Genomic DNA, 21,808 nt, shown 5'->3' on the forward strand with positions numbered 1-21,808 from the left:
CCCCCCCCCCCCCCCCCATTCTGACCTCTTTTTCTCACACATACATACACGAGGACACAATTATAATTAATCCATCATTTAATTACACGCGTGTGATTGCCCTGTGATTGATTGTGTGTGTATAAGAATTCAAGGGCGAGAGAGAGAAGCTGGATCACCATGTACTGTTCTCTCTTCATGGGACCTTGTCAATGTGTGGCAGTGTTTTTGTCCTACTGACACGTTTCCAGCAGAGGGCAGCACTGCTACAAGATAATTAAACATTATGCAGCATGTGCACACAGAGGGGTGAATGTTTTTCATAGGCTTTTTTTTAGTATTTTGCGCTAATTTTCAAGCAGACTGCTGACTGCTGTAACTGCTCACATGTGTTATTGCTGCACTATCCTTCAACCTAGAGGCAGGTCAGGCAGGGGGGAAAGGACTGGAATGCACTGTCAAGCTCCCACATGGGAATTTGTGGAAGTGTAAAAATAATGACAAATTTGAGTGGAATAAGCACAAGCCAGAGCAGAAGGTGCTGACTAAGACATCACCCCACATTAAACACTCTCATCCCAGACGGTGTACACTAAGATGACAAAAGGGTTTTAGAAAGGCTGCCAGCGCTCTAAAAAAAAGTCACACTGTTCACTGACATTTTTCACTTTTTAAATAAGAAGCCAACAACCTACTCACATGCGCAATGTCATAAACTGTGAGTGGAAAGAAATTAATTGTCTGTTGTGGGCATTTTATCAGTCTGTGCTGTTTGACTCAAAAGATGTGCATAGCAGGGATTTTAGTAAAACGTTCGAAAGCTCTGCAATGGTTCTGCGGTTTCCCTGCACTACTTCCCATTCTGTCCTCTACCCCATTTTAAAGGATGGAATTGAATAATCCCATGTTAGAGTGCATATTTCATATTTCATTGTAAGCATTTGGGTGATGGGTAGAATCTACAATGCAAGGGATTAGGAGTGGCTATATATTTCTACTCCTCTTTGTGATCATGCAGGGCTCCAAGTGCTTTGCAAAAACCAGTTTGGTCGCCTGAGGTGTAGTATAAGTGAGTGGCATCAGTCAGCGAGGGATAGTGTCTCCTTGACACTGCGATCATGGCCTCTATGGTTGTTTGGGGCATTGCAAAAGGGACTGTAGATCCGATGAAGCTTCTCACTGGCAGGTGAAAATGCAGCTGGTGGCTCCACATGTATCAGAAGAGCCACACGGCCTCCGCACCCTCACCAACAGTGAGAGCTAGCAGTGACAAAACTGCACTGCATGGGAAATGGCCATTTCAAAATTCAGAAGGAAAACAGGGGGAAAACTCCAAAGTATAAAACAAATAAAAACTTGAAAGTGCGAGTTTCTTCTGCCAGACTGTAAGCAAAGACCTTCCACAGGGCATCTGCCAGATACCACCAAGCTGCAGTGTATTCTGTGGTGCCACAGAGGAATGTAAATATTGTGAGGATGCGAACAGCATACTGTGTCACTAAGAGCGACGCCAAACAAGAAGGGGGCTGCCTTCTCCAAAAACACACTCTAATGTGAGAGAATACACACAAAGCAAAACACACGCACACAGTACCACAAAGCCATCCAATTATCATCTATAAACAAACCAGACTGCCAAAATAATCTTGTGACTTCTAGCAGATTCCAAAAACCTAAATATCCAAATGATTTCAGAAACCTCACTGATTATTTTACATCATTTACCAGCTGCTATATTTTAGCCTCTCTAAACTGGACCCTGCTTCTGTTCTACATTAAGAGGGTCTGTAAATAGGAATGACTTAATTCTTCCTATGGGAGTTCCCTTTAGTTCCCAAGCCGACCATCAGCTCCCACTGCTGGGTGTGGTCCACCTCCTTAACCAGCCTCAAGCTCTCCGCCTGGGACAGATCCGCTCCACTGCTTGTGGCTTTGGGTTTTTTGGCTGGGGCTTGACCAGCAGTGGTGTGTGTGTGTGTGTGTGTGTGTGTGTGTGTGTATATGCTTGTGCACATGTGCCATTGACGCAAGCATGAAGAGAACAATGGCCGCCTCTGTGTTAGCCCCTCTAGTAAGATACCCACCTGAAGGGCAAAGCCGGCTGTAACATAGGAAGGGCAGCAGCTACACAGTGTAGGTTCCCACTGCAGGTCTTTGTGAAGTGATCCCCTATATTTCATACCAATAATAACTGTCTTGGATGTTGTTACACACATCTCCCGAGCACCCATAACAAAAGGCATCACGTCCCCTCCAACTCCTATGCTGCTCCAGTTTCCTTTGAGATCTGACTAACAACACGAGGTGCTCCCTCAAATACCAATCAAGCTGAGCTATTTTAAATTTTGTTTCACAGTTGTCACGCTTATCCGCGTTTCAACTCTGGCTCATCCGAGCTGCTACAAGCAACATTTTGACAACAATCTCAGGGAAATCCTAATAGATGTGCATGTTGTCATGGCAACACTGACAAAATAAGCTGCAGGTGGACCGCACGCCTCTGGATGGGATTTTTTTTTTTTTAACATTCTGGTCAATTTAGTGAGAAAAATCAAACTTGCTCGCAGTTCACATGTTCAGGGGGAAAAAAACCCAGTGTGAACTGCGACACATACTTGGGCCAGGAGATGTCAACACAAATTACCTGACAGTGTAATTCAGAGCAACAGACAATGAGCAGTGTTTTCTCTCAAAGAAGCTCGAGGAGGTTTAAATAGTAAACTGATGTGAAGATAACCACCCCCCTCCCCGCTCCCCCAAACACATTAGCTGCTCACAATCTACAACAGAATATCCATCCCGCTTCGTGTCATGCTGAGCCGCGGTACATTTCTCCTCACCTTTAATAGTCCTCCCTCTCTTTATTATCCGTTACGACACAGATGTCAGCATTTTCTCCTATGACGAACGAGCCTCTTTCCTCAGCCAATTTATCTTTCTACCCTGCTGTGTGCCCTTGTTGATGGCACAAGCTTCTATGTTCTCTGTTACAGAGAAGAAGAGGAACACTTGAGGTCACAGGGAAAGAAATGGATCTGGCCGCAAAGGGGAAAAGGATCAAGGGAAAAGGGGTTTTTAATTAACAAGGCGAAGACAGATGTACTGAGGTGGAGTGAGATGGACAAAGAAATAAGGCTGGGACAGACTAATAGGACAATAAACTGTGTATACAGAAATACAGATAAAGGGGCTAAAAGAAATTTCAACACAATATTCAGCTCACTTTAAATTTCAGATCTACCATCAGATGGTGAAATTCACACTTATGGAAGCCCTGAAACTGTTGGATAGACTATATAACACACACAAACACACACTTACTCAAAAGGTTTTTACTGCACTGCAGTGCGGTGTGACATTGAGGATAATGACTGCACACACACACACACACACAAACACACACACGACTGCTGAAAAACACCTCTGAATACACAAAGGAAGGGCTATCCACAGGTTTAAAGGACATTTCAATCCCTAAACAGTTTTGCGGGGTCATTTGTTATTGGACTACTGTACATAGGAGAACCATGGGGAGGTCGTTTGGGACTGCAGCAGACTTTGGTTGACGCTCAGTATGCAAAGTCAATTAGCAATATTACTCTTACCTAAAGGGTTAAGGGCAAAGTTCGACATTGCCTTTCAAAATGACTCGTGTCCTTTTTTTTTTTTTAAATTTTGGGTGATTTTTGCCTTTATTTCTTGATGGTACAGCCAAAGAGGGACAGAAAATGTGGCAGAGACGGGATGACATGCAGGAAATGAGCCATTCCTAAAATGACTTATGAGTCTTTTCTGATCTGCCGCCCATATGGTTAAAGGAAAAGTACAGTTTGTAGGAATTTGTATTTTATATTTGCCGCTTTGGCCAACAGTTTTATTGGCTATGACGATATGAACAGTGCACTCGCTAAAGTAATTGCTGACATCTTGGAACGATGATCCAATCAGAACCAATCAGTGGTCATTTTCATTCGACAGAAGCTGCGGTAGTGGTTGCTAGGAGCAGTTAACTCAATGTTACCTTAAAACAACCCGTATAGCTGAACCGATCACATCCACGCTTGTTGCTATTTTTCACCGATGTAGGTAGGCAGCCCGACCAGTGGGCGCCTGTCTGGAACACAGGTAAATTGTACTGTCTGAACAAACTGCGGCTGTTTCTCTGGTGAGGGCAACGTACATTAAAAAAGGGCATACGGTCACAGTAGGCTATTGATGCCGATGGACTATTACATCCCATTATATTCTAACGTGACATAGCTTAGATATTTTCCATGGAGTAAATCAATGCTATGGAAACATTGGTCCCTCAGGCAGATAGCTACACCAAGGAAGAGGAGAAAGAGCAGGCTGAGCAATGTCAGCATTTTCACATCATGATTTGTGAGTTCTAACTCATCCCATTTTACTTCCTCTTGTTCCCACTCACTCCATAAATTGTGTTGTTTACTTTCCCATCCGGAGTAATTATTTCTCATGTTGACCAACTATTACAGTTTGGGGATGACTAAACATGATAACAATGTTTTTTAATTATTAAAGTGATATTGCTGAGACGTCTGCATTAAAACTTTCTCAGCAGTAGATCTACTGATTAAAGTCCAATTGTGTGAAATGGGGGTTAGCCTTTATCACGGCTACTCCAAAATGTTAGATTTCCTTTCTGGCACAGAGCTCAACATCCCACAAGAACCCAGCCCTTTTCCAAATCTGGTTTCCAAAAACCATTACCATCTAAGGGCTTGAGTTACACGGCTAACAACAAGCTTACAACGCGTAGGGAGAGAAAAGCACAACACTCACTAGTGACGTTCAGTGTCCGGCCGAGCTGCTCCCACAAATGGGCCTTTCTGTTTCTGTCACGATATTTTCTGTCTGACATTACAATGCCACAGCCAGGACATAAAGCTTCTGCTCCATTTTCTTGGTTAACAGGGTGACAAGTCCCGCCCCATCTACTATATGATTGGTTGCCTGAACAGGAGCGACAGTGGCACAAATTTTCAACTAGAAGTGCCGAGTGGCCGCACAAAACCATTGGCTCACCCTCAAAAAAAGACTGCGGTTGCAGCGCTTTTTCTCTAGGTGGCCGCATACGCTCTCTAATCGTTGGAACAACCGAAGAAAGACGCAAGTTGGTTTTCATTTCAATTTTATCTATTCTGATTCCGATTCTACTCATCACATCTCAGTTCTGATTCCAACCCCTTCACCACAAATCTTGTCAACGCTCGGAGACATTCATCCACTTTCCCCTTCATGGCTAAAGTGAAAGGAGTTTCTGTACTAGAGGGGCGTCTCTGGGGACTTCTATCTAAGGGCGTACTCACACTATGCCATCTGTACCGTGCCCGAGCACGTTTAACCCCCAATGCCAGGTTTGTTTGGCCAGTGCGATCGCTCGTACTAACCTCGACAACCCAGCTGTGCGTTAACATTGCTATCCTTATTAGTTAGGCTCTTTACATGCTTGCTAATAACTTTTTTTAAGGTAGAGCTGCACATTGACAGCTTTATGTTATGTGCAGCTGTGTTCACGAGAGAGAGAGGGAGCGATCGAGGTGCTGAGCGAATATGTGCTCTGCAATCAAATACGATTGTAAATAGGCCCAGTAAAAAAGCGCTGGTACTCTGGCAAATCGCCACAAATAATCAATGTGTGGGAAACACTGGTGTGATGACGTAAATGTGCTCCGGCTTGGATCGTTTAGTTGCAGTGTGAGCGCAGGCCAACGGGGGAGTGGGGAGGGGGGACAATCGTGCTCGGGCACGGTACAAGGCAAACGGGCCTAGTGTGAGTACGACCCAAGAGGAATATATATTGGACTAATTTGTAGATACCAATCGTTTCCCTTCAATATAAAAGGTGAGTACTCATCTGTAACTGAGCGTGAGAGGTTGCTACTGAGTTAGCTGTATTTGGGGCATCATTCATGCCATGTGGAAGTAAATGTTTCGTCATATTGGAGATGCTTCCTCCCTCGCACCAAATATCCTTACTGCAGGTATTTTGTTGTGTCGTTCTCTTTTTTTTTTTGTGAAGCTAAGCCAAACTGTGGAGCCTTTGCTGCGGTCCGCCACGGTCCGGGAATGCACATAGAATTACTCTCTTCTTCATGCTTTGTTGACGCACTGTGTAACAAATGACGCGTAGCAGGTCCCGGCAAATAGTAGAAGTAGAAGTGCAACTTTTATGGACTGTAAAATGCTCACTCCAGTTCAATCAGCAATGCAAACTCATAAGCAGAACAGAAATGCACATGTCTTAATGAATCCATGGTTCTTGGAAATTTGGTAACGGTTTCAACCATCTTGATACCCAAACCCTAACTGCATATATTCTGGACTTCATGCAATATGTAAACTGTAGCAAGCTTTAAAGTTGGAAACAAACTCATAATTATAAATAATATAATAATGTAATATTATAAATAATAAAACCACATTCTGATGAAACTTTGCTGCATCAGGAAAGTTTGAGGTCACCCCAAAAAGAAGTCATAAAAACTCTTACTTTCCACCTTCACCTGCTCTGATGGGACTACACAAGTATCTCTGTGAAGTGTGCCCACGCAGGTGTACCTCAGTGTGTATCAAAGAGAGACAGTGTGTGTGCTCCTCTCCACTCTTGCTGTCTATATGGGTCAACCATCTGGGGAGTTGCCAAGACCTTCGTAAAGTGGGCAGCTGGCCATCGCAGCTGGTCCGCAAACACACACGCACACATCCACACACACACATACACACACAGAGGAAAGAGCCACCAGGTAACATCTGCATTGCCACCGCCCAGAGCAAGCATCAACGCTACCACCTGAGCCCTCATTATGTTATCTTGAAGCCGAGGAGGGACAGGGAGGACTTTGTGTGCGTGTCTGAGTAAAAGCAAAATGCTTGAGAATTAGTCTGACTGTAATTATAGGGGAATGTGTAACTGCGTGTTTGTGTGTTTATGTATGTTTGCATACAGGGACATGTTCCTCTAACACTGGCTTCATTCTCATTGAATAGGAATGTGGAGTTAATTGGCCACTTCCAAAATGGAGACTATATCCAGCCTGCAGAGCTTCGCCAACCTCCTTTTCTTTCAGCCTTTCTGTCGTACAACAGAGGTACTCCATAAGTAGGCCACGACATGTTGTGTTCACATTTCTGTGTGCGTGTCATCCATTGTGAGTGTATGAGATAATACAACATAGCGTCAGGGTATCGGCGAAGTAGGCTAAAGCTTACACCTGGTAAAATGAGAACCATTTGTGGGAAACCTTTGTTATTAAGGCCTGTTCCCGGAGGACCAGCAAATCCATGCGTGTCCATACAAACAAGTTGAATTTCAGAACCCAATAAATAGTCTTAAGACATTTTATGGCCTCTTCCAAGGGCTTCACCTTGTAATATGACAAGTCTTAGCTTGTGTGTAAAATCAATTAAAAGGAGAAGTGCAGCATTTCCAGGTGAGAGTGGAATGATTGACTGGAAAAAGTCGTGACTGCTCTGTACAACCAGCCTGCTAAAGTACAAAAATGGAAAATGTATTCAAGCACTTATTGTTGCATAATCTTTTATAACAAGTATGGCCTTCATCAGGTAATCCCTGACAAATGAAGTGAGAGAAATGTACCTCCATACTGAAGAATTGAGAGCTTAAGTCCAGTGTAAGGATTGATTCTTTTTACAGGTTCTGTATCTGGAAAGGGACTCATGAGTTTCATGAGTGACCCCCCCAAAGCTACCAGACAGTTTTAGTAGGGTGGTCAATTTAACAACAACTCGGTCTCCCTGCCAGGATTACAACCACTGAGATGTCACTCAGTAAGGCCTATTTAACCCCCAACTTTCCAGTAAGTCTGCCCAACATCACTCATTTGGGAACTGGGATAGTTCCACGGAGATAATGTGGAGCAGAAATAGCAAAAACAAAAATTTGAGGAACTCATGGTGAAGTATATCCTTTTGCATAGGAAGCAATCAACAATCACACCTGTGAAATAATGGTCTTGGGAAAGCAGCAGAAAGAAGTGACAGCCTCCTGACGCGTTGTTGTTTGTGTCAATGTGCCAGTCTAGAAAACCACAGAGGGGGAAGTGAGGCGTGGGCAGATGCGCCTGTGGCGCTCAGGCCTCCATCCCTCTGCCAGGCCTCCCTTCCCCCTACTCCTTCATTTTCCCCTCTTTGTTAGTCCCTCTTTCTTAAAGTCTTCTTCTGTTGAAACGCACCAACGCAAACATGGTTGTTTCCTTTTAGTGCTATGTGTTTAAGCCTTAAATTATTGAATGCTTTGCAGTCCTGTGGCCGACAGCAGAAGACTTTGGTTGCACCAGGCAGCTCTCAGGTGTGACTGTGTAATTGTATACTAAGTAAAGTCCTTAATTAATAAATGCATATCATGCAGCCCTGTTAAAACAAATATGAGCTGTGAGTGAATATCAATAAGATGGGCTGGTAGAACATCTTTCTGGAATTACCATCTGGCCATAGCTGCCTTAGGCCTGCTCTACTATGGACCAGTGAGCAAAGCTGGTCTGACTTGCTAACTGGCTGCTCGCGATCCGTCTACATGTCTGTTGATTTTTATTTATTTCTTTATTTAGCTGTGTGTGTGTGATTGCTTGTAGCCTCTGCAATCCCCAAAAAACGGTGACGTTGAAAACTGCAGTTTTCAAAAACACAAGAGGCTTCTTTTAGAGGGAAAATTTACTTCAGACAAGGAGTTCTTCAGAATCACTAACAAAACACACGATGAACTAATGAATCACTGTCAGAACATTCGGGGGGGAGGGGGTTGTGGTGTAGGTTGGTAGTGTGCCACTGTTTCATGTAATTACCCAAATTAAACTCAAACTAAGAACAAGTTATTGGAATGAAAAACAATCTGACCCCACGTCACCATGTCAAACTTGGTGTCTCTTCACCTCTTACTCAGTGGATAATCATTTTGTAAATAAACAATACCATTGCGGGCCAAAATGGCTTCTTTGCTCCCAATTCCTGTTCTCTGTTTAGTTGAGCCGCAAATCCATGCGTGTCCATACAAACAAGTGTTCTATTGAATTTCAGAACAAAATAAATAGTCTTAAGACATTTTATGGCCTCTGCCAAGGGCTTCACCTTGTAATATGACAAGTCTTAGCTTGTGTGTAAAATCAATTAAAAGGAGAAGTGCAGCATTTCCAGGTGAGAGTGGAATGATTGACTATAAAAAGTCGTGACAGCTCTGTATAACCAGCCTGTTAAAGTACAAAAATGGAAAATGTATTCAAGCACTTATTGTAGCATAATCTTTTATAACAAGTATGGCCTTCATCAGGTAATCCCTGACAAATGAAGTGAGAAAAATGTACCTCCATATTGAAGAATTGCCAAGAATTACCAAAATGGCTTCTTTGCTCCCAATTCCTGTTCTCTGTTTGTTTAGCTGTTGTATTCCAGAAACGATTTGAAGCCATTACGCTGCAGAACTACATTTGACATCTCTTTCCACAAGGCAAAGGCCGCAGTTACATAAAGGTTGCTATTTTAGTTTGGTAACATGCCTCTGATGGAAGGACCAAACAGATTTCTGCCAGCACTACATCCCTAATGGCCACTTTAAAAACACTGGTGACAGACAAAAGTGTTATTACTCTTTCGTTTCATTTATTAATGTCATCCCTATTGATTTTGCAGGTGATGTGATATCCCCCTTTTTTCTTTTTTCTTTTTTGCCTGTTATACTTCACTGTTTTATTAAGTATGCTACACTTAAAAAGTGCTCAAGGAAACTGCATTACTCTTTAATGCATAACTGTAAGGTTTCTTTTCATCTGCTTTGGTGGAAAGCTATGCGGTGGACATTCAATTTGATACAAACATGCTGACTAAGGAGGATTTCAATGCCATTTGCCCATTGGCTCATTCAAGGGAAAACCAGAAACAGCAACAGAGAGAATGAGGGGGCCGATAAACAGTGCAGACAATGAGAAATCAGAACGAGAGGGAGGAAACGGCACTATAGGAGTTAAAGTAAATGGAAAAATGAGGGCTTTGTTGATGGAGTGAGAGAAAGGTATACAAATTGAAAAGCAATTCACTGCATTCTTATTATTATTGTGAACCTTTTGCTTCTGTTTGTTTGTTTGTTTGGACTTAAAAGCAGTGGTTCAATAGGTAAAATTAGATAATTAGAACACCTACAGCATCTACTACTGTTAGGTGCAATGACCAAACAATGTGTCAATGGATATAACAAAAAACTGTATGTTTTTAGACAATTCTGTAACCTGAAATTTCAAAGAACCCACCACCATGTTAAAAAAGTGACAACAAAAACATTCTGCAACTTGATTGGTCACAAACTGGGGAGCGCTGTAAAGTCTAACAAACAATGGATTTCCTTTTGCAAGGCCAAGTTTTAGAAAATTCCTTGTTACCATCTATGTTTGCTTGACTTCTTCCCTGCCTTTTGTTGGTGCATTACTATGAGTGCGTATCACGTCACCTGCCGGCATGTGCATCCTCATGCACTATACAATCATAGACCTACTCCCTCCCCAGTAAAAATATTGCTCCATAGCGCTACTAATGATCAGAAACTCCGCAGAGTAACTTTAATATGGATGCTGTGTTTGGTACAGCACTACACAGGGAGACGTTTAGTTACTAGATGAAGCAGTTCACTTTGCTGTTTGGTGCCTACATATTTTCCCCTCAAGGTAAATGTTTCATAGAATTGTGATTATTTCTTCTGACTAGCAAGGTCTTATTCAGGTGAGATGTCTGAAGCCCTGACAGTAAAACTGTTCATTGTAGGACACTGGGGACATTGTGGAAAGGCATGTTGCGGTTGTTTTAAATGTTTTTACTATGTGTGTGTTTTGCCTCTTTTTGGTAAAAAATACAGTATTCTCAGTTTTGTATTATTTAGGGAAGTATTGCCAATTTATTTTACGCAGGATTCTATTTATTCAATGTTGCAGCAAAAGCTACGTGTGTGTGTTCCTGTGTTGGGTCACTGGAGAGACTGAAGATATTTTTATTCACAAAATGACCACTGTTATGAGCAAAAGGCTTGACTGCTTTGGCAGCAATATGAACTGCCATAATGTTTCTATTTCTACTGATGTGTTTCTTGAAATCCCTTCAACAAATCCACGCTGGAACCCGATCCATCATCTTCTCTAGTGGAGCCTGCTCATACAAACATTGAATGAATATTTTGAAACCTGCAAATTGCTTTAAAGCTACATTACAGCTGTAATGGAGAAGTTCACCCTTCTTAACAGTGTCTCTGGAGATTAGCCCCATTTTCTCCAAATTCTTTTGTCAGGCATGTACGCTTCGCCACCGACAGGAAACAACACATTAGAACCTCAGAAGTGAAATGCAAACTGTCTCCTGAACAGCACCAAGTCAGTTTCTGGACTCACCTATACTCAACCCTTTGCCTTCTCCGCTCTTCTCTGCTTCAGTACAAACAAATCTGGCCTGACATTTCATACCATGTTACATGACTTCTGGTAATTGATATTTCAATATTTCAGTTAGTATACAACAAAATGACACTGTATGTTTATCAAACGTCTCTCTTCATCTTTGTATTCATTGTGCTTTTGCTACCTTTCACAGTGCACATGACAGCATACTGATTCCAATGAATTACGTAGCAATTTTAGCCCAATTTGTATGCAGGCCAGATTGACATAACAATCAGTCGCAGAAACGGACTCCATCATCGATGTTTAAGCACATCATCACTTCACTTATGACAGTCTAATCAATTCAAACAGGCCATCTCTTGGCTTTTGGTGCTCGTGTGTGTGTGTGTGTGTGTGTGTGTGTGTGTGTGTGTGTGTGTGTCGGGATATTACTGGCACAGAGCAGCAGCAGATGTGAGAGGTAATTTTGAGCCCTGAGAGAAGCTCTCTGATGTGTTACAAAGCATTATGGGTAAATTTGCTGTCATTGAACTTGAGTGGAATTCAATGACACAATGTTTTGTTCTCTCATGACTCACACAGACACACGCGCATTTCTTTTTTGCTTGCCTTGACCTTCTGGATCAAATTTTTTTTTGTGTGGTCAGATTCACCTTTACTGAGGCAAAAAAGAAAGCTTTGTTCCAGATACGGATTCACTCGCAAAGCACTCACAGGGCTTTATATTTCAAATAAGTTGCTTAGAGAGGCTGTAGAAGATCTGTATAAAGCAATATTCACTCTTAGAATAATCTTTTTTTTGTGTGTGTGTTTTGTGCGCATTCATTCATTAACTTCTACTCTAAATCCCTAAATGAAAACTGACGCAGTGGTTGCCCTGCATGTTCACACTGTACACTGTGTGCGGCTAGTCACAGGCTGGCACTGCTGTGGTAAAATGCCCACGGCACATGTTTATATAACCAGTTTCCTAACATGGGAATGGGTCACACTCATGCTGCAATTATGACACAACAGAAAAAGAGACACAGAGGGAAAGAGAAAAACAAAAGCAAAGTGTAGATAAAATGCTGACCGGCTGAACAACATATGATTTGTTAGCATACATGTCCTCAGGCTAGAAGAGTGGCCATGATACACTCTTGATATAACCACAGACAAATGGCCCTCGTAATTACAATAGGGTGAGAGAGAGGAGTGCGTAGCAGAGTTAAAATGAAATGACATAATGGGAGAAACTAACATTTAAAAGGTGGGCAAGCAGATGCCAATAGACTGTTGGCTGCAACATTTTTGACGTGGACAGACAATGAGATCATGGGCTGCCAAGGCTGTTTGTTGTTGTTATGGTTCTTGTTCCTGCCCACCAGGGCCCTTTGATGGCACCCATTTGTAGCATAGGTCTAACCTTAGTGATAATGGCTTTCAACCCCTCTCAGTTCATTCCTCTTTCACCCAAAGAGACACTAAGATAATGATGTTCACTCTAAATAACACAGAGTAACGCACAGACAAAAAAAACACACCAGCGTTGGCCCGGGGGAGATACGCAAATGGGGGCAGGAGGGAGAGAACAAGGGAAAGGATGCAGTCATATCCACAATGTTTGGAAGAAGAAGAGAAGTGACTCCCTCCACTGAAAGAAAGGAGGAACACAGTTAGTCCACAAAAACTGTCCCAGTGAGGGGTTTGCAAAGCCAAAGGCAGAAGATCAACTCTGCCGTTGTATATGCATTATGATCATGTTTACGTCAACAATCAGCCAACGGTACATAATGTCATCTGACTGCTTAGAAGTGCACTAAAACATGCCAGCAAATTTCTCATTTCCTCCATGCAACATTCAAGAAGAGGCCATTTGTCATTCTACCACATCAATTTTTCATATTTTGACTGAGCAGTCACAAATGGCTTGGCGTTCAACTACATCACGACTTATAGTCCAAAACACATGTTTTAAAGTGAGCAAAAAAGCTATAGTGGCAAAGCAAAGGAGGCCAGTTTGCTCAATATTATCTCGCAGAAAAGAGAGTTCAGACAATAACATGTTTTTCAATAGACCGAGACATGTAAAATCTGTATATTTGTTTATTTTTAGACTTTACTGAAAGGTTTTAAAAAATGTAGTTAACCACGGTGGTCCGAACTGCTTTTCTGTGGCTCAACAGATAAACTAGGTCTCCAACTTAACATTAGCGAAAGTGTTGTTATTAATGAGATATTAAAGCATAAAATATGTATTTTACACTTTGAAATACCATGAAATATCACGTTACTGCCATTTAAGGTTTTATACTGTACTATACTGGTTCTATACTTTCAGTGTTTTCTCTGAGGGTCAACCTGCTCCATTGTCCAGAGTTTGAAATCTGAAAAAGGTGGTAATGTTTTCATAAAGGCGTCTTCAGCCAGTCTGCAATGTCAATGTCTGGGCTGGTCAAGGCATTTTTGGAAGTCCTCATGATCCTTTGTTTTTTGTAACCCATGGAGTTCTGGGTAAAAGGGCTTGTCAAATCTGCCTCAGGGCACTCTGTTAAAAAAAACCTCAACATCTTCCAAACGTGCAGACATGAACAAATAAACTGCAGGAGGCAGTTTCAATGTTAGAAAAGTTGCTTTGAGTAGCACAATTTCAGTGCATCTGTGTTTATAACAGCAGATATAACTATTGATAAAGAAACATAGAAAGATCCTTCACTCATGTTATGAGTACTGCATAGTTTGCCCACAAGAGGGCGCGCTGCAGCTCCCCTGTTAACAACACTGCCTCACAGCAAAATCCACAGAAGAAAACAATCAGCTGACAGAGCCTAGCACAGCATGCAGAAACAGGCAGAGGGCTGTGTTAGCAGTGAGTCGGTCCTTTGTCACATAAATTACACGACTTAAATAATTATAATAAAAATAGACCCAATCACTTCTCCTCTCCTGAAAACATTCATGACTTGCTAACCCTCTCGTTTTTCACCCTCTCCCGGCTTCCTCCGGCTCACCGCAGTGTGTTTAATGTTACGGTAGTTATTGTCATACGTGATTGTAGATTTATTTCTGAAACAGTGTGGCAGTTCTAGCGAATGGTTCTCATTTGTCTCTAGTTCATCACTTCTAAATATTCTCTAAAATCACATAACGTTACAGCAGCTTACGCTGCCTGTTGCTAAATTAGCCACAAAGCTAATGTCATGTTTATCAGTGGAGGAGCACTAACGTCGTAATGAGCTGTTAAACTAGAGTTTAACGTATTCGAAATTTATCTGCGAGCCGCCTGTCTGCAGTTAGTCGGCGTGTCTGAAATGAGTGGACATGTAAATAAACGTGAACTGAACAAGAATCTGACGCGGCTTCCTGTAGCTCCTCTTTGTGTGAAGTTGTAGTCAGAGCCGTAACGGCTCTGGTTATAGTTATAACGTTAAATCAAATCTCAAAGTTGCAAGACCTCGTTGTAGACAGTCATGTAGTATTAGGTGCATTCAACAGCAGGTGTGTTTTCGACATATACTGGCCAGGTATATTTGAACCTGCCAAAGTATATTTGGTATATAGTATATTTAGGAACCCACTTTAGCATTTTGCAGAGAAACACAGAGAGGGATGTTATCTGGTATTACGTTTAGCGGGCACGGTGGAAAATTTACATTACAGAGCGACTGTTAACGCACCACCGCTGATTTCACTGACTAACGTTAGTTTCGGTTTTGATCCACATGCTGAATCATTACAGCCCTATCTTTCAGTCATCTATTTACAGTTGCATGTTCCTGCAGCAAATATTTATTGCCGTCCAATTGTTTACATGTTAAGTTGTTGATACTTTATTCTATTTTATTAACATAATCCATTTAGGAAAAGGTATTATAGCCCACATACAGAACAGCTTCGGCCTGTTCTAAGTGTAGTTTGGACAGGAAAGGGGTCTACTATCCAAATAAATTTCAAAATCAAAATATCGGCTCTTTTTCACTTTAATATCGGCATTGGCCCTGAAAATCCCACATCAGTTGGGCTTTAAGTGCAACTGTTGTTTAAAATCCTGTCCTAACCTTCATGCAACAGCAATTCCAGAAAGACACTCCATGGACACAATACAAAACACTATGGGAAACTACAACGGTAAAAATGCTATGCAGCTGTATTAACATCTTATATAAACTGGAAATTGAAATTGACTTTACCAAAATAAAAACTTTTAGCAGTAGCTGAAAAAAGTTTTTTATGAGTATCCTGATGTTGATTGTTGTTTAACAAATGCAGCAAACTTGATGTTGAAAGCTATAAAGAAAATAATAATCATGACTCCGTTCATCATGAAAACAAACTTAAAGTTCACACATATATTTTCTTTGTTTACAGCATTTGCTTTCCAGTAAATAGAAGACCTGAAAGCAAAGCAGCCCACAACAACCCGTCTCCTGCCAACATATACAAAGCTGATAATGAGTGACTCATCAGTGCTAATTTGCTGTGCTAATTTTATCAGCGAACTTCACAGGCTTGAATAAACCTTGCTATGGCAGAATGGGTGAACAGCATGAGGCTTAACACCAACATGGTCACGCTGTCAAAGAGCTGCCGTGTTGTGTGTGCAGTGAAGTGTTGACGCCTAACTACATGTTTTTTGTTGTCACAGCCCCACTGATTATTGTAAGGAAGAACACTATATTCGTTTGTACATAAGATGCTTTAATTCAAGTTAGCTTTTCGTTGTAACAACAATCAAAGAACAAATATGCTACCATCAATACAACACAGTCAGTCTTTTAAAAAATGGCACAAAATGAAAACTCAGGAGCGTATCACCACCGAGCTCACCTCCTCTTTCTGCTATCCACACCAATCCTAATTTAATGAACTTTGCTATCAAAAACCTGACATATTGGTAACTGTCTTGTCCAAGCAGTATGGCTCTGACTACAGACCCAAACCACCAGCTGGAGCATTTGGAAATATGCGTGTGTGTTTGTAGCAGTATTTTTATTTGGCATAGATATTCCACCGACTTCAGTCTTATATAATGGAGATCATTTCAGAATAATGTGACAGCAAACTCATGTCATGACACAGTCTTGTTGAAAGGGCCCCCTGCTGCAGGGGGAAAACAACATCACTACAGATCACAAATGTTATTCACTGAATGGATCCAATAAAACACACACAAGCATACACTCGTAACACTCCCTACACAGTCTACTGAAATCACAAATTGATCTTTAGAAATTACTACAGGTGAATATGTAGAACTTGGGTATGAAGTACCTGTAAAACATCTGTGCTTGTCTTTTAGCCAAGCATTCACCTTTAATGTGTTCCAGTCACAGACTGATTATACTGTTTCAGTTTTTAAAGTTACACTTTTAAAATGACACCATATCCAGTACATTACATATGCAAGCCTAAAGGTGAATATACTTTTTCACACTATATCTCTTTTAAAACTTTAGGCCATGATTCTTTATCTTCAGCCGACACGACTAAAGGAAAAACTCATTTACTCTCACTTAGATGAAGCAAATTCACTTCTATACAGTAGTCCCATTGATCCTTGTTTATTTGCTTCCTTTCTTCTAAATAAATTAAACAGAAATTAAATAGAAATAAAGACTATTTCATAAGTGGCACACATAGGGTTTTTGGCAATAAAAATAACTAGCTCACAACTACTAAAATATTAAGCCATCTCAACTATGAAAAGAAAAACCAGACAAATCTAGGCAATGCAAATAAAGGGCACTGGAGAATCTGTTTTCCAACCAACCCCAGCAGCATTGCAGTAGATAGTGTGTGCCTGTGTGAGAGAATGACAATGGGGACAGTGAATCATGTGGTTTTAGGCGCTGTATGTTTTAATATCACCTATGGAGAACAATCTGCCATAGTGTTAGGCTGGTGTTTTCCCTGCTAATGGCAACATTGGCTGGAGCTGATTCCATGAAGACTAATGCATTTGTACCGTAAGCGTGTGAACATATGACATTCTCCAGAAGAGCATGAGGCTTACGTTTTGTAAATAGTTTGATTGAACCTTTAAGTGTATGTAACTTAACCGATTAATAATTTAAGTTAGCTTGAATGCAAATTCCGTAGCTCATATAACGCTGTAATTAATGTGATGTAAGTACAGCTTCGTATACTGCAAGCTTTTTAAAAACAGATGCTTTTTTAATCATTTTATGTTAAAAGCATGATTTGAAAAGTGCAATTTTAACTTTGACAGTGTCTTGAAAAAAGCTGTAGCGAGTCAAAGTTGAATTTACAGAAAATAATTGCAATTGCAGTATTGGTAAAACACAGTATTTCTAATCTTAAATTTCAAACATTAAGCTATAATAAAGGCTATATGATATATATATAAAAGGTATTTACTGTAGATTGTGTTACATTTGGCACTGTTTTTGAGACACAGAGGAATAGGTCCATCTATGATACGTCACAGCCCTTAATGGGCCCGTGACTGTGAAGTTTAGATAAGGTCAGCCCTGCCACCGGGGTAGCTGTATCTGCGTAATCTATTTCAGCCATCCTGTCCATTTGCCAGCTCTTCCATTTTGCTCGGGAACCCTTTCTCACTGATTGAGAAGTTTGCTGTGAGGCAGAAGGGGTTGCTAAGCTTGTTGAACCTGGAGTGCCCACAAATAGCTCATGCATGCACAATATCCGATCTACACTGCATCTCAATTAATATTTAAAATCCGGCTGCAGTTCAATCTCTTATCGCTGACCTTCTCTCCTTCCTCTGCTACTCTGAGAGCAGCTCCATACTATCCATCTGGTTTTGTATCAACTGCTCTCTCAGTGAGGCACGGGGTTCATTTAAGAGTAAAGTGGAAATTCAGAATCTGTGGTTGCAAAATACTTTCTAAAACTTAGGAAAGAATTTATATACCAGTATTCGAGTTATTCCAGTATATCAGGGTATTTTCATTATTGTCACATGAAAGCTCCTGTTCAGGTTGGAGAAGGATAAAAAGATGCCAACAAGTTGGTCACTTAAAGAATGTAACTGCTGACATTCAGCAGAAATGTCAGCTTTGTTGCAAATGACAAGTGACAGCCAGAAAATCTTGATGACACCGTGTGTAAGATTTGCATGAAGACGGTGGCATGCAGCAATATAAAATAATAAATAACATATATATGTAATATATACTTATTCCCATCTCAGAATCAATCATCCACAAACTGCTACAAGGATGAACATGTCGTCAAACTCAAGTGACAAGGCCTAATCCATCCAATAAATAACACAGACATTTGGCAAAACAGTGAAATATGAAAAAAACAGTGGCGTGGTGAAAAATCTGTAATTGTCTACTACATCTCTCACTGCGTATTTACCATATGAACCCCACTGGCCCTTCGGGTCATCTGGTAGCTTTCTGCTAACTTTTCCCAGAGTCCAAAATTAACACTGAGAAGCAGCATTTAGTTGCTATGCACCAAATAGCCTAAGAAAAGATTTCCCAGAGTTCGACTAACTTTAAAACAAGGTTGAAAATATTCTATTCTTCTCTACTTTTGACTGAATCTCACCAGCACTCACCATTATCCACCTTACTTTTAAACATCTTTCCATTTGCTTCTGTATTTTCAATGTGCTCAATAAATAAACCATTGTCTATATAAGATAAAATTGAGGTATAACATGTAGCGATTTGCCAGAGACCTCCATGTTCACAGCTGACTGTAACGGATAATGATTGATTCAGCAGGCAGGCCTGAAAGGTTAATACAATTAACAATTAAATAATCGCACTTTAATGAAAGCGTAGGTCAAGACGTCTGTGTGACTTACACCCCCTTCTGATGTTCACACACTGATTCTCTGAGCATTTTAGTGACAATGAGTTTATTTTCATTTTGGTGCCTCCCTACTGACAAGGATAGTGTTTACTAATGTAATAATTCAAGTCAGAAGTAGTATCATTTTGCCATTACATCCAATGCAATCGAACTTCCTTTTGCAACCAGTGGAGTCACCCCCTGCTGGTCATTAGAAGTAATGCAGGTTTAAGGCACTTCTGTAGTGGCTTCACTTCTTAGACATACGCATGAACATGAGAATGCACTTGTAGAAAGTTGTACACACGCACACGCACACACACACACACACACACACACACACCAACATCTGCACAACAATTCTTTCTTCATCAAACACGCACACACACACTTACAGTCTCCCTATATCCAGAGTGCTAATTATAGCTTGCCCATTAATCAGCGACAGCTGTAATTATACTAATTCCAGTGTGTAATCTGATCAAGGTGAGGAAGATCAAATCACAGGCTTTAAGGGGGTTCTAGTAATGGTGGCGACAGTGGTGAGGTTGTAAGGAAAATTGGTTTAGACCAAAACAATCTGATTTGACTCGGTATGATAGCTGATTAGGTGGGCAAAGTACAAGCATGTGTGTAAATAAAGCTATCTCTGATGTCTGCAGGCCATTGAGGCTGCTAAATTGCTTTTATTAATATAACAATGTTTACATTGTTAGATTCAAACCCAACATGCGATTGTAACGATAATAAAATTACCTCGAATCCTTGAATCCTACCTACAGTAGCACAGAGACTATAGTGAAAGCTATGTAGTTGCCTACCAATGTTTGGCTGGGCGGGACTGTATTTCAGGCATATTTCCAATATATTTTTATTCTTATCAATGCTGCTTGTCCAGCTGGAGAGACAAACAATGATAATTAGCAACATATTTCTATGAATGCAAGCGTTGATATAAAAGAAAAAACACAATCAATCATAGTTTCTTTCTCATGTTTCTTCTTGGGTTTCTAGGGCAAATACTAAATGCATTTAATTCAGTTTTTTACACATAAATCTAAACTAGAATTGTTGCCAATCTGACAGTAATGAGAATGACAGAAATGGTCTGTTTAATCTGTAATGAGACAATAAGATATTTCTCACTCTGTTATATGGTCTGTGCACTAGTTTGAAACGTTGTGCGTGTGCAGCTCTGTGCGCACTCATCTCTGTGTTCTGTGTGAGGCTGACTGAGGAGTCTTCTGTCTAGACTTGAATTTGTCTCCTGACAATAATGCTTGTAACAACAGATAACTAATGTAGACACGCTTGATGGATTTGTATTTATGAGGGGTACTTCCATAAGTAGTACTCTCCTGTTTTATCTGTGCGCGTCTGTGTAATTAATGTGTGAATTGGGTGTCAGAGCAGATCAGGTCACTTGAAATTACCTTGCCAAGCAGATGTTAGTTGGTAACAACACATTCCTTTAAAAGTTTATTTGTGATAATATGTGTATATGAATGTTTATAACTGTAATAGAGAGCAGCTCAGGTCTACACCAGATAAAGAACAGAATACTACGTGTTAAGAATGTCCCAATCAAGTTGTTTTGGCCTCGGATCCCAGACGTTTAATACTGTCCTATCTGACTGAATTTACCTAAATGCTGAGTAAATATATATCTGACACATTGAAATAATAGCTGTAGCTACTAAATGCGGCACACTTCACATGCTATTTGATCTAAATACTGAAGGTCCTGGTTCAAGTTGAAGCTTAAATTATTGCTTAAAGTTAAATGGAATACTGCAAATTCTCATTTTCAGCAGATGACGGACGATTTTGCCAGGTGAAATAACGACTGTCGCAGGCAGATTTTATCAGGTGTAGCTAGGTTGTGAGTCGGCTAAAAACACTGTCTCTGGCTGACTCAGTTTAAAACAACAACGTATAATCAGTCTGTGACTGAAACACAAGCAAGGTGAATGCTTGCATAAAGAATAGCACAGATGTTTTACAGGTACTTCATATCCAAGTTCTACAGATTCATCCCTAGTCATTTCTAAAGATCTATTATGTGTTTCTTAAATATTACATTTCTTGCATACATGATATCATGCTAAAAGACAGAAGCTAACGCTACATGTCCCAGGTGAAAAGTCAGCATCCTGTTCAGCTGATGAGCCATGTAAAAGGTTGGATTGTTCTTTATCGTATCTATTTTACAAACAGTTTCACTTTTACGAGGTAAAAAGGGTTTGGATGAGGGCTAATATTTGGCAAAAACGTCGCTATCATGGGCAACGTGTTTGGCTGGTGTTGCTGGTGTGTAAACTTACCCACATTTATTAAAGAGCAGGACATGTTACCCCTTAATGCTACGACTGAACTCTTGATGCAGAATTCAGGACCACCTCCCACGCAGGAGGGGAATAATATGGGTACATGTTACAGTCCTGAACTGGGCTGAACTGTGCTTGTTATGTATCATAACCGGTAACCCCACAAAATAATGCATAATTGTTAGCTGCTGGTACTCTTTGGACTTGTAAGTACGTTAGCATTACTACTGTAGTAAGCTAGTTAGTCAGGCATGCTAAAGGTTTGCTTACAATAGAGTATAAACCAAGCGGGAAGCTTCCGGTCTGAGAAGT

General features: G+C 40.8%; 1 protein-coding gene and 1 long non-coding RNA gene across 11 annotated transcripts in view; one reads left to right on the forward strand and one right to left on the reverse strand.

Moving 5' to 3' along the window:
• The window catches only part of adarb1b (adenosine deaminase RNA specific B1b), a 123,036-nt gene that overhangs the window by 46,366 nt on the left and 54,862 nt on the right, over window positions 1–21,808 (reverse strand). For 3 of the 10 annotated variants that reach the window (XM_046054072.1, XM_046054071.1, XM_046054083.1), the window contains exon 1: window positions 4,783–5,079. The exons of 5 other annotated variants lie outside the window; for them this stretch is intronic. In XM_046054072.1, the coding sequence (XP_045910028.1) occupies window positions 4,783–5,074 (292 nt within the window). In that variant the 5' untranslated portion in view covers window positions 5,075–5,079. Of the gene's footprint in view, window positions 1–4,000; window positions 4,094–4,782; window positions 5,096–21,808 lie in introns of those variants that run through there. 2 more of the 10 variants (XM_046054082.1, XM_046054075.1) reach the window with 2 other exon arrangements.
• LOC123973783 lies at window positions 5,225–8,386 on the forward strand. The gene is made up of 2 exons (XR_006825699.1): window positions 5,225–5,845; window positions 6,991–8,386. It is a non-coding gene; the product is annotated as an uncharacterized LOC123973783 (long non-coding RNA).

The sequence above is a fragment of the Micropterus dolomieu genome, linkage group LG07, assembly GCF_021292245.1.
Source record: "Micropterus dolomieu isolate WLL.071019.BEF.003 ecotype Adirondacks linkage group LG07, ASM2129224v1, whole genome shotgun sequence".
Classification (NCBI taxonomy): Eukaryota; Metazoa; Chordata; class Actinopteri; order Centrarchiformes; family Centrarchidae; genus Micropterus; species Micropterus dolomieu.